This window comes from Oreochromis aureus, linkage group 17, assembly GCF_013358895.1.
Source record: "Oreochromis aureus strain Israel breed Guangdong linkage group 17, ZZ_aureus, whole genome shotgun sequence".
In the NCBI taxonomy this organism is placed as follows: Eukaryota; Metazoa; Chordata; class Actinopteri; order Cichliformes; family Cichlidae; genus Oreochromis; species Oreochromis aureus.
The window spans coordinates 13850550-13863533 of record NC_052958.1 but is presented as its reverse complement, the minus strand read 5'-3'; the positions used below and the strand labels follow the sequence as shown (position 1 = coordinate 13863533).

General features: G+C 43.3%; 1 protein-coding gene across 1 annotated transcript; it reads right to left on the bottom strand.

Moving 5' to 3' along the window:
* Positions 1 to 7846: 7846 nt before the first annotated feature.
* LOC120433802 lies at positions 7847 to 12592 on the bottom strand. Its single transcript, XM_039600702.1, has 2 exons — positions 11057 to 12592; positions 7847 to 8416 (listed from the first exon to the last, which is right to left on the bottom strand). The coding sequence occupies exon 1, from the start codon at positions 12580 to 12582 to the stop codon at positions 11206 to 11208; it is 1377 nt and encodes a 458-aa protein (XP_039456636.1). The 5' UTR covers positions 12583 to 12592; the 3' UTR covers positions 7847 to 8416; positions 11057 to 11205.
* Between the last annotated feature and the right edge of the window lie 392 nt (positions 12593 to 12984).

Genomic DNA, 12984 nt, shown 5'->3' with positions numbered 1-12984 from the left:
TCCCACTTCTTATTAAACTTATTTTTTTTCTCAACTCCATACAGATCCAGTATGTGTAAGAATCACAGCCTCTGCAGGAGTTGAGAACATACCCAGTCAATATGAATATGCCAATTCAAGGTGCTATCAGTGTGCACACCAAGATATCTGCAGGACTGGACTTTTATAATTGGTTTGCTATGAAAAAAAACCACAGGACTATGTCTTAATAATACTGAATATCAGGCTATTTGTATCACACCTTGTATTACTTGTATTATTAAGAACAAACATAACATAACACCTCCCATCCTGCTCTGTTAAAATGTACACTTGTCTCAACTTTCTGTTCTGCTTAATTGATTAGTGGAGGCGGTCATTAAACCTCTAATAAGTACACTCAGTATTGTGTTTCTAGTTCTCAGTCCAATGCTGTTAAACAACTTTAAGGGCAAGTGTCTACTGAACACTCAGAGTCGCTGATGCATAAAGATGTGATGTTCAAAGACAAACTCCTCAGAGCACTTAAGCAAAATTAAGCCATCTGCTATCTTAAATTGTTAAATCTCATAAAAGGAGTATCAGGCGAGTGACAAACCTTAATGACTTCCATCCCCTCTCAATCCTCCAAAACAACACACGCATAAAACCTGTGTGCATGTTTCTGTCTTCAGGGGGTTTGTTTTCACTATTTTTTAATAAAAATAAAATCTCATAAAAAATAACTAGATAAAGTGCACATAAGCACAGATGCAGAGTTTTCCTGAGGCTACACAGACTACAAACCCAGCGCTCATCAGCCTGCTCCTGTCACTCTGCTCCAGATCTGTCTGCCTTTATTTGAGCTCTGCAGCAGCAGCACTAATTGACTGGGACAACCAATGATTAATGCTAAATGTTGCGAGAAAGTTAGAACAAGTAAATCTGGTCATTTCTTCCTTATAAAACCAAGTTATGCACGACTAAGCTTGTTTCTTTGTTGTTTGTTTTGTGTCAAACTGAAAAGGTAGCCGAGACAACAATGAAGACCAGAAGCCGGATGATTATATAATGTAATTTTTATGGGACAGACCACATGTGGTCTGGTGCTTCTCATTCCCTGCTAGTTTAATTATGGTCCAAATTTTCACTATGTTAATTTTGTTTTGTTTTTTTTCTACAATTTCATGCAAGTAGGGCTGGGTAAACTTGTACTAGCAAAAAGTAAGGCTATGTTAAGGTTCAGGATGTTTTGGTGCCTCTAATAAATCTGTTGTATTGTTTTGCCACTGATACTGAAGCTCAGATATTGCCATGGCACTAATATAAAACAAAAACCCATCAAACACAAAGCACCGTGTCAGTTTACACAAAATAACTACCAATTCAGTAATCAGAGCTCAAGTGTAGTACAAAATGAATACTGTAAAATACGATCAGCTGGTAAATGGAGTTGGAAAAAGAGTGAGAAGATAAAAGTAACACCAATAAAGAATTGCAAAAAAGAGAGAGAGAAAAAGAACAAAAAACAACTTTGGGTAGTGATGTGAGATGAAGAGAGACTCTTTGGATCCAAAATTTAGGACAAGAAAGGAAAATCGGCCTCACAACCTAACAGCCACAGACAGCACCTCTCTCACAGCTGTAACCTAGAAAAACAAGATTCATCTTCAACACCATCAACCAGCTCCACGGAAAAGTTTGCTGTGATGACAGCTTTAGCCTCTCATGTTCTAAAAGTCGATTTAAAAATACAATTCCATGACATTTCTAAGAAATTCTCTTGAAAGCTTTTAGTGTGTCCATAATCGGTGGAGTCAGTCGAGTCAGAGCCTCTTAAGGCATCGTAATGAAAAGCTACCAGGAAAATAAGTGCACCATGTACAGACAGACAGCATTTGGCACAGGTGTCCAAACTCTTTGTCTGAAGAGGATAGGACATCGGTGGTGGATCTGCCAATTCTGATGTTCCCTGGAGAACACCAACTGAGCTACACAGTGCAGCGCTGTGAGCACAGGTTCCACTAAAGGACAACTGGAACATATGGTTACCCTCATAGAGTCTGTTTCTAACAGTTTGGTTGGGAACATAAACATTAATAGCCTGCTTGAGGTCACTTTGTAGGGCTCTCTAGTGTTCCTTCTGTTTCTGCTTACACAGAGGAGCAGATACTGGTCCTGATGCCAATCTGAAAGGGCCGCAGAGTGTTAAGGACAGGTGAAATTATACACATTGGTTTTATGCAATTCTTTACACTGATGATCGAGTCTTCCCTTACGTTTGTTAAAAAGTGTAAATATTTTACAGTGAGTGAGTCTATAAAGAAGCCATCAAACTGAATTGTTATCAGACAACAAAAAGCAGACGTACACAGACTGTATCTGAAGCTGCCATTACTGTCTCTAATGAGATTGCAGCAATCTAACCATCGAAACTGTTACTCAACAGCAGAAGACCCTGTATTGAACGAGGCAGCATCAAGCCAACTCAAATTTCTCCATTAGCAATGAAAGAAAAAATCTGCCACAAATTCTCTTTGGTAAAACTTACCACAGTGTATCGCTAGCTGATGAACACAATACTTAGTCGTGATAGTAGAGGCACAGCTGCCAGTGTGGTTCACAAAGACGGAGACAAAGAGAGGCAAAAAGTGCAGATAACTTAATTCAAGGAAGCTAACTCAAAGATGAGAATGAATGACGGTAAATACACTCATTTAAATGGAGTAAAGATTCAGTCACACGGTTTGTGACACTAAATATTGCTCTGGAAAAATGTTTATTCCTTGAGCAGTTGGTGAAGGTTGCTGGTAGTCGCTAGGTAAAATCGTTTGCTAGTGCTGCACCAAAAATCTCCTTGCGATTGCTTTGGTTGCTAGGAGATTGCCATGAAAGACACCAACTTGAGTGCCAATACTTACCATATGCTCACCAAGCTGTAGTGAAATCATTAAGTGCACACAAACTGGAAACAAATCCTCCAAAATAAAAGTTTACCCTTTTGACTAATGCTGGTTGAGCCCTAAGGTATTAATGCTTAGCAAACAGTGGCAAGTGGTTGCAGAGAAGTTGGCTTCTTTCATGCAAACTATAGACCACCATGGCAATCCAAGCTATTGACCAAAGCAGTTATGAGGAGGTTTTTCGTGCAACATCTTCTTTGCAACCAATTTCCCAGTGACAGGTAGCAGTCACTCGCCAGTAAGTTTGAGAATGTATATTTTTTACTCAGTGACTGGTGATTGCTAGGGGGTTGCTGACTGGTCTCTTGGTCTGTGGGACCGAGTTATACTCTACTGCAATTATAAATACTATTCTCTTCACCTGTCAGTGTGTTATCTGTATAAATTAAACATTTATAGGGCTACAACTTCTCTTTTTTAATGCATAAATTACATTTTGGAACTACAGTTACTTTGAGTAACTGAACCTATCCAAGTATCGGATTGTAGGTATAAAACATTTTCATACATCCCACAAAACTCTTTATGTAACTACGCTAAAGAGCTTAAGGAGGTCAGATTTTATGTGGGAGTTGCATTTTAAGTGCAGTTTTGTCTATCTGTCCCTGAGATGACACACATGTTGTAAAACACTGGGGATTGTAAATTGGGACCTTATAATCTGATCAGTGCACCATATGCATATTCCAGCCGCAATGCTGGTAAGATAAAACTGACTGTCGCAGCACTCTGCCTTAAGAGGCTTTTAAAACTGCTGCTTAACTTCTGTTGGCGTATACTTTCCCAGCTGCCATGAATTTTGTTCACGGGTGCAAAACAAGATTCAAGGCATTAAAGAGTAGATTGTTAAAAAAAAACAAAACAAAAAAACAACCCAAACTGTGTGCATGTTCAGGGCTTATTTTCTAGGAGCACCATCCCAAAAGCTGCTCCGTTGACTGTTTGAATGATCCCTGCATTATAATTCAAGACATCTGGGCTAAACTACATGTGGTGACAGGAGACTGCATGATTAAAGACTCGACAGGGACAAAGGGGGACAAATGACCTGTCAAGCAAGGCGGTTTATCTGCTACATAAGCATGTTGAATGTCTGGTCATTTTATGGTTTTGTTGCTAAGCAGAAAATGCTTAGCCTGTGGTGCATCATCCATGGGCTATTTGAAGTAGAAATGAGTAACAGTGAACTTTTTCACAAGGCAAGTAGATCATAAATGTCTACTTCTCACTGCTTTCATGCCTGTTCTAGACCTCCAGCAGTCACAGCAACTACCAGTTTTACTGGTAGTGAAAACATAAAAGCAAATAAACTGAAAAAGCAAAGGACTCATTTTAGGAAGCCAGGATGTAGCACCCTAAACAAACAAACAAAACAGTTAATGAGTTTGCCCTGACAATATATTTCTGGATAATAATTTCTTTGAGGTCCCCCTCCTGCCACCCGTCAGATACACAGACCACCAACAACTTACAGTCAAAAAAAGTTCTCCAACACATATACAGCACACGCTAAAATAAATGTTCTTACACTCTACTAATCACCCAAAAATATAGAGGAGCCAGACTGAGGTCCGACGAACTGACAGTGACATTAATCTGCAATGACCACATGACTTGTGGTTAAAGAAGAAATATTTAAGTGTCCATGTTAGCCATACGGTTTCACCAACCCAACCAGTACATAGCCTATTCCCACTAAAAAAACAAAAACAAACAACAAACCCCAAAACACAAACAGAAAGTACATCTAATATTTTGAACATGGCTTTATTGAATAAAGTAAAATGTCTGCATGTTGAGTATAAGAGGCAAATAATCTTAAAATCATAAGCACACAAAATCAACAAACCAATATGGTCTCATAACACTGTTACACCCCCATGTTACTGTGGAGTGCCATCTTATGGCTCAGTCACAAGTGGATCTATTTGTTTGCCATCAGTGACCAATAACAAGTAGTTTCAGTAACCAGCCAGTTGTTGCTACAATTATTTGAAATCTGCGCAACTATGGTTTGAGTGTGCAACACCTTACTGGTTCAATTCCATTTGGAGGCAAATCTTTTGGGTTGCGTCAGGAAGGGTAACTGTAAAACTCATTAAAACCAAATCAAACATGCAGAGCTCCTTCCTGTTACACAATCCTGTGTCCTCTCTCCAGTGTAATCCTAATTAATTTTGCAAAAAGTTGAGAAAATCACCACCACTGAGAAAATGTTTTTAAGTCTGACTTTACAGTGAATATTTTTTAAACTATGACAGACATGGTTATTAAATTCACTGATGCCCTTCAGCTCAATGGCTGAAGAGTTAAGCCATTTCCTCCTCCACCTCCTCTTCCTCGCTTCCATTTTCCCGTGGACTGTTAGCGTGGATGCTGCTGGTCTGGCTGGGTGATCAGCAGGACAAGGTGAGGCTCGGGTGACCACAGCATCTGCTGTTTCTGGGCCTTCTTCCATTTTAAATCTGCCACCCTCTCCTTAAAAATGAAAACTTAAGTCTGCATTTATGCCGTGACGTAGCCATGTCTGCGTTTCCTAAAGTCACCTAAACCAACTGGGCAGATAGGTGAGAGAAGGTGAAGCAGTTAAGGAGAGATGGGAAGAGGCCCAACATGGAACGAGATCTGGCGCTGAGCCCTCTGGCTCACCGAGGGAAAGCAATAAAGGTGGCACGCAGCTGAGCCAACAGCTGACAGGAACAGGAACCAATGTTTGGCCAAGGTCAGTAAAAACAGAGCACACACATACACACACATGCAACCACTCACATCCACATAGGGTAAGGGTATACACAGAAAAATAGGGTCAAAAGTCACATGGGAATGAAACTGTGGTGACCCAGTACTCAATGGGTGTCAGACACCCAAGGGTCATATGTTGCAGCTTCAAGGCAGGGATGACTCCGGGAGTTGCTTTCTCACTGCATGTGCTTTATTTCACAATCAGATAAATGACAAAAACATATAGCAGCTTCTCTTCAACTTCTAGCCCTTTGCTGCGGTGGAAAAAGAACGACTCCACAAACCCCTTCAAGGAACATACGTACACAAGAGTTTTCCTGACACACCCATGAGGCATTCAATGCCGTCTTGTAAATATGAGTACTCTGGCAGAATAACAGTTCAAATGAAAAATACACCAGAACAAATAAGCAAAAAAAGTGTGGGGTACCTTTGAACCAATGAACAGAGTATAACAATTTATACTTTTTAACATAACCCGACCCCGTCAATATCTGTATCTCTCACACTCTCCCCCACTCGAGAAATGTCGTCCCGACATAAATGTACCTTTCAACAATACATAGAGAACAATAGAATGGCATGGACTATTTACCAGGTTACATTACCTCATTTTTTTAAAAGTTACCCAAACTACCGTGCACTGTAGATGTGTATACTCCTGCTATAATCAGTATAGCTTTTTTTTTTTTTAGTCCAACATTCGATCTATCAAATTACCATGCTATTTGTACTCTCCTGTAAGGGCATTAACGTTGTCGACATCTCATCTGAAGACTAAGCATCTTCCCTTTACTCATACACATGTTCGGCCTGCAATCCATGTGTCACAATATTACAATCAACATAGGTACATTTGTTACCATTTGAAATAGGGGTACAAAGTGTAAACATTATATCTTCCTCTTTTACCAAGGTCGCCAGTAACCTTGAATATTCACACATTTGGTGGCCACTATTCTTTCTTCAAGACTTGGTTGTCCAAGTTTACTATAGGTCAAAGTCTGTGGTCTCCTCCTTTCTCTCTTTGGGTATGGACTTGGCTGGTCTGTTTCCAAAGCCTCTTCGACATCAGAGCTGCTGTCCACCTCCCTGCACCCACAATAGCCACATCCTCTGGTTCCATATTGTCCATCTTCTCCTCATCAGTTTGGCTGGGGCCCCTGGTCATCTCCTGACAGGTGAGGAAACTCATCTGGCTCACCCCCGTCCCTTAGTGGCATAAACTCTGCTGCTGTGGGGTCCAATGTAGGTGAACACTGAGGCACAGGATAAGGCCAGGTGAAAACTGCATCAGAAAACTCATCTGTGTCCTCCTCCTCCTCACTCCCCACTTGTGTCTGAGTCATGCATGTTTGTTTCCGTTTGTTATAATGTCTTTTCCTCGTTTTAGTACTAGTTACAGTTGCCTCCTTATCTGCTTGGAGTGGAAGGAAATCGCAAGGCAACAACATATTCCTGTGCAAAATCCTTGTCCTGCCTTTACCATTCTCTGGCTCTAACTCAAACACAGGACTGTCCTGCCCCTTTTGTCTTTTAATGATGTAGATGTTGTCTTCCCAATAGGAGCGGATTTTACCTGGTCCACCCTCTCCACAACATTTCTAACAAGGACACGACTCCCTAGTTGAAGTGATGGACCATGCACACTTTTGTTGTATTGCTTTTTACCTCGATCAGCCGACTTAGCTGCATTTTGGAGGCGACCATGTAAGCCTCAGCCATTCTCCTTCTCCATCTGTCAACATAGTCCTGGTAGGAGCCTGAACTGTCCTCCTGCTCAATGCCAAAGAGAAGGTCGACCGGTAGCGTGGTGACCTACCAAACATTAGGAGAAAAGGAGGATAGCCAGTGGCCTCATTAACAGTACAATTGTAGGCATGTACCACTTTATGGAGGTGGCTTTTCCAGTCTCTTTTCTGTTCCTCTGTTAGTGTTCTTAACATAGAGAGCAGGGTCCTGTTGAATCTTTCAGTCTGCCCATTTCCTTGGGGTGATAAGGAGTAGTGTGTGACCCTTTAACACCAGCCAGTTCTTTTAAATGGTGCAATAGTCTATTCTCAAACTCTCGCCCCAAATCGTGTGGTGTAATTTTTCTGGAAAACCAAACCTGAGACAATAGTCATTGAATAGTTTTTCTGCTACAGTCTTTGCTGACTTATTTGTAGTTGCAGAGAGGCCTGAGCGAAGCGGGTGTAGTGGTCCATAACTACAAGTATGTATTCACACCCCCCCTTGCATTCCTCTAGGTGCAAAAAGTCAACTGAGACCAACTGAAATGGGTGAGTGGTCTCTATGCTTAACATAGGTGCCCGTGCCTGCCTGTTTGGCTTCCTCTGTTTGAGACACTCACAAACATTACTGACAAAGTGTTCAATGTCTCTTTGCATCTTGGGCCAAAAGAAACGATCCCGAATTAAATTTAGGGTCCTTTCTGATCCCAAGTGACCCATCTGTTTGTGTAGTTCATTGAGCACTAGTGGGTGGTAAACTGAGGGAGAACTAGTTGTTTTTTTGTGTCGAGTCTCTCTGAACATAGTTCCATCCTCTCTGATTTTTAGTTTGCTCCACTCTCTAGCCAATGCTTTAAACTCAGTGCTCTCAGTCTTAATTTCCTGTGTGGTGGGCCTTTTGTTTTGCACTACAGACTCATACATTTTACCTATCACGGGGTCTTGCCGCTGTGCTGCACAGATTTCCTCTCTCGGTATTGGCTGAATCATGTCCAACAGTTCCTCTGCTTGTGTTTGATGCTGAAGAGTGTGGAAGGAGACAGCGTTAAACATCAGAGCTTCTGTTTGCTGCACTAATATGCCCTGCTGTGAGGCTGCAACCACGTCCTGGCTAACCGTTTGTGTACAGCAGTTCATATAGTCCTCAAAATCGAGGGGCATCTTGGATAAAAAATCTGCATCTGCATTTGTTTTTCCTGGCCTGTATTTTATTGTAAAGTTGAAATCTGCGAGCTCAGCCACCCAACGCTGACCTGATGCATTCAACTTTGCTGTCGTTAACACATAGGTGAGTGGATTATTATCTGTATAAACCACAAAAGATGGCGCATGCAGCAAATAATCTCTGAAGCGCTCACAGACAGCCCATTTGAGAGCTAAAAACTCCAGTTTGCCAGCATGCATGTGGTAATTTTTTTCTGGTGGGGTTAATGTTCTAGATCCATAAGCTATAACCCTTAACTTGCCATTACTGCGCTGGTAGAGCACTGCTCCTAACCCTGCTTGGGAAGCATCAGTATGAAGCACAAATGGTTGGTTTAGGTCAGGGTAGCCTAGGATCGGAGGACTGGCCAGCTTATTGACTAAGTAAGACAAAACCTGATGGTGCGACTCTGTCCATTTCACAGGAGCTGATGAAGGCAACTGTCCTTTAGCCTGTTTGTTTTTCTCCTTCCTTCTCTTGTTCTGTGTTTTTAAGTCTTCTGGGCTACTTTTAGCATTTGTTTGGACTGCTAGCAGTTCATACAAAGGTTTGGCGATGCATGAAAAGTCCTGTATATAGGCTCTATAATAAGATAGGAAGCCCAAAATCTGTCTCACTTCCCCCACTGTACTAGGGTGTTTCTCTTTAAGTGACATCACGGAGGCCACCTCTGCTGGATCCATACTATGGCCATCTTTTGACACCACTCTACCCAAAAACCTGACCTTAGGCTTGAACAGTTCACATTTCTTAGCAGTAAGTTTGACCCCATGTTTCTGATACCTTTGTAGCACGGCTCTTACATGCTCAACATGGTCCTCAAAAGATTTACTGTGGACCAAATTGTCATCAAGGTACGGTAGACAGATATCATCACGCAGACCCCAAAGGCACTCCTCCATGCTCCTCTGAAACTCTGCTGGGGCGGAGCTGAGTCCGAACGGGATTCTAACCCACTGGTATAAACCCCAGGGGGTGATGAATGCAGTGAGTGGCTGACTGTCTTCGTCTAGGAATCCTTGATGATAAGCCTTTCCCTGGTCTAGTACTGTAAACCAGGAGCTACCAGTAAGGCTGTCCAACATGTCTTGTATCCTAGGAATCGGATGTCTGTCAGGCACCGATTTGCGATTAAGTTCTCGATAATCCACACAAAGTCTGAGGTCACCGGACTTTTTCCTAACACAGACTATCGGTGACGAATAAGGCGACTTGGATTTTGTGACCCACCCCCTATTGATCAAGTCCTGCAGGTAAGCTTTTACTTCCTGATGCAGAGGTTTAGGCACACTATTGTAAGTCTTTTGAACTGGTGTTTGGTCGTTGAGAGTGATGTGCATCCGAAGGCTAGGAATGCAGCCTACATCATTTTCATCTTTGGCAAAAGCTTTACATTCCTCCCTGAGCATCATCCTCACTGCTGCCTGTTGCCCGTTCGTTAGATGGTCTAGAACTACAGGAGGATCCCAAACACCACTTGTCTCACCTGTGGGGGCTAATGGGACTTCAATACCTGCGTCGTCTGCTGTTTTAGTTGTTGGCGTTTCTACGGGTTTGAGGGCAGCTGGGTATATTGTTTTTACGCCCTCAATGTGCCCCAGGACAACACGCGGATCTACAGTAATATTATGGCATGTGGTGTTTGTGACAGATACTGGGACCATGGCTGAGTTGCCCCTTTTTACTTTAAACAGTACTTCCTGGAAATGAAGCCCCTCAGGCAGGCTGGGGTTAAGAACAGGACAAAATAACATTACAGTGTCCTCGTCAGCCTGTATGCGTGTGCGACAGCGAATGGTAGTAGCTTCACTAGGGCCTAAGACAACTTTACTCCGCCCTGTCTTGACTTGGATCTCCTCCGCGGCTGTTCGATGTGTCTCTATCAACTGGATAAAAGTCTTAGCAGATCCGGTGTCAATACCAAAAGCACTACTCACAATATTTGCAGCACAGTCACTGTTTTTAACACCCTGTTGTTTAAGTTGCTCGTTGATGATTTCCTCTATAACATTGTATCCAATAATGGGATCCTGAGCGACATTTGGGTCACTAGAGACCAATACGGGCACTAGGAGACTAGAGCTGGTCGTCTCCACCCCCGTCAGTCTAAACTCTACAGGGACCCACCCCATAAATGGTATCTCTGTCTGATTAGCTGCAAGCCCATTTAATGGTTCTGATCCTAAGAGTTCATCTATCCCCCTGATAGTGGTGTGAGGTAAGTGCTCAACTCTCCAGCTCTCATTTATTACTGTAGCCTGTGCACCCGTGTCCCACAATGCAGTGACTGGTATATTATCAAAAGTGCATCTCACCATTTTCCGCCTACCAATCAGTTTCACAAGTTTTTGTCCTTGCTTATCTGATAGGAGGTCAGAATATCCCATGTATGACAACCACCCCTTTTTCTCTCTTTCACTCAAATGTTGTTCAACTAGCCTCACCGCTTTACATACATGTTTGTGATGGTGCCAGTGTTGTCCCTGACAGGCTTTGGAACAGTAACTGACAGATGAGCAGCCTGCACACCTCTGGAGTGGGGTGCTGACCGACTCTCTCTGGTGGCAGCAACCGCAGCGGCGGGACTCCTGATGTGGTGGTGGGGTCACTGCTGGTCCCGTGGCAGTGGCCCTCTGGCGTTTCCCTGCAGCTGAAGTGGAGCTCGGCATCCTCTGGAGATGTGGCCGGGCTGGCCACACTTAAAGCAGTGGGTGCAGTTGTCTCCCTCTCCGTTGCTCTGGCAGGTCCTGCAGCCTTTCTTCCTCCGGGTGTCCGCGGCAGCATCTGATGTCCTCTTTGTAGCCTGCGACTTGCCAGCGTTCAGGGAGGCAAGAACAATCTGCCTTACCCCTGCAACCTCGTTCCTCAGCTCTTTCACTAGGTCGTGCATTTCGGGTGGAGGATGATTCTTCTTATCTTCCTTGGTGGCGGGGATCTGTGAGCTGCTGCGTGGTTCATCCCTAGTATGTAGCTCATTGATCCTTGGTGGTTTTGTATTGTTCCTCTTTAACTTGTTCAGTCTTTCTGTCTCGAGACTGGCAGCTTCATTTAGTTTCTCAATCAGCATTTCATCAGTCACATCTGGGTTGTCAAGAAGGGCTTTAATCTGGAACTTTATGTTGTCATTTTGTAGCCCAGTACCCACTGATCTCAAAAACTTCCTTTTTACCAGGTCCCGACTGTAGTGTTCTGCTTCTTTGTCCTTGGATGCGTACAGGAGGCGATCTTTAAGCTCAATGGCTCTGAATAAAAAGTCTTGAGCTGACTCTTTTGGATCTTGGGAAATATTTATCAGTTTTTGGTACAAATCAGATGTGTCATCTTCTCTGTAATGTCCTTTCAATATTGTCTTTAACTGTGTGAGTGTCAAATCAGTCTTTATTTCAAGCATATCACGCAGTTTGAGACCCGGATTGATAGCTCTTATCACTGCTTCAATAACTTCTGACTCACTGTGGCCTTTGCGGAGTCCATTTTCCATCTGATGCAGCAGGTTGGTATAGGACAGCCGATCGCGCTGCCCTCCCTCCCCTATTTGGCCACAGATGCGAAACTCCCTGCGAATAGTCACCTCTGGTACTTTAGAAGACGGCAGGTTCTGGCCGAGGCTCGGGGCAGCGTCTGCCATCTTGAGTTTCTGCCCTATCGCTCTAATTTCTTCCTGCAGCTCGTCATACTTGTCTCTTCCGTCTGAAGGGCGGGAAAAATCACTCTCGGCCGCATTGTCTTTAGCTTTATATTCGCCCAAAAACGATAAAAGTTCTTTCACAAACTGTACAGCATCGTCTTGTGTATAACTGTTTTCCACCTCGTCCAGTTTATGTTCTATAACTTTCATCAGGTGGCGTCTGGAAGTGTCTTTTGTGGGCTCATCTAGCGGTGTAGCAAAGCCTTTCACATTATAACCCACTTCTATGAGCTGATCACGACTTAGCTGGCAGAGTGTGCCGGTGATCTTATCTCGTAGGGCTTCTACCTCCATTGTGGGTACTCACAAGCTTGTCTTTAGTCCGTCAGATTTCAGGTCCGTGCTTGGAGAAAGGTTTTCTTCAGCGGTGCGGTAGCGCTAACGTTAGCTGCTAATGACGCTAACCAGGCCTCTGCTTCACTCACGCGCTGGTAGTTCTTCAAACCTTCCTCCTGGCTGGCTCGCCATGATATGTTGCAGCTTCAAGGCAGGGATGACTCCGGGAGTTGCTTTCTCACTGCATGTGCTTTATTTCACAATCAGATAAATGACAAAAACATATAGCAGCTTCTCTTCAACTTCTAGCCCTTTGCTGCGGTGGAAAAAGAACGACTCCACAAACCCCTTCAAGGAACATACGTACACAAGAGTTTTCCTGACACACCCATGAGGCATTCAATGCCGTCTTGTAAATAT

Excerpts from the sequence above, each read along its gene's own strand:
- LOC120433802 (XM_039600702.1), bottom strand. The coding sequence starts at position 12,582 with ATGGAGGTAGAAGCCCTACGAGATAAGATCACCGGCACACTCTGCCAG.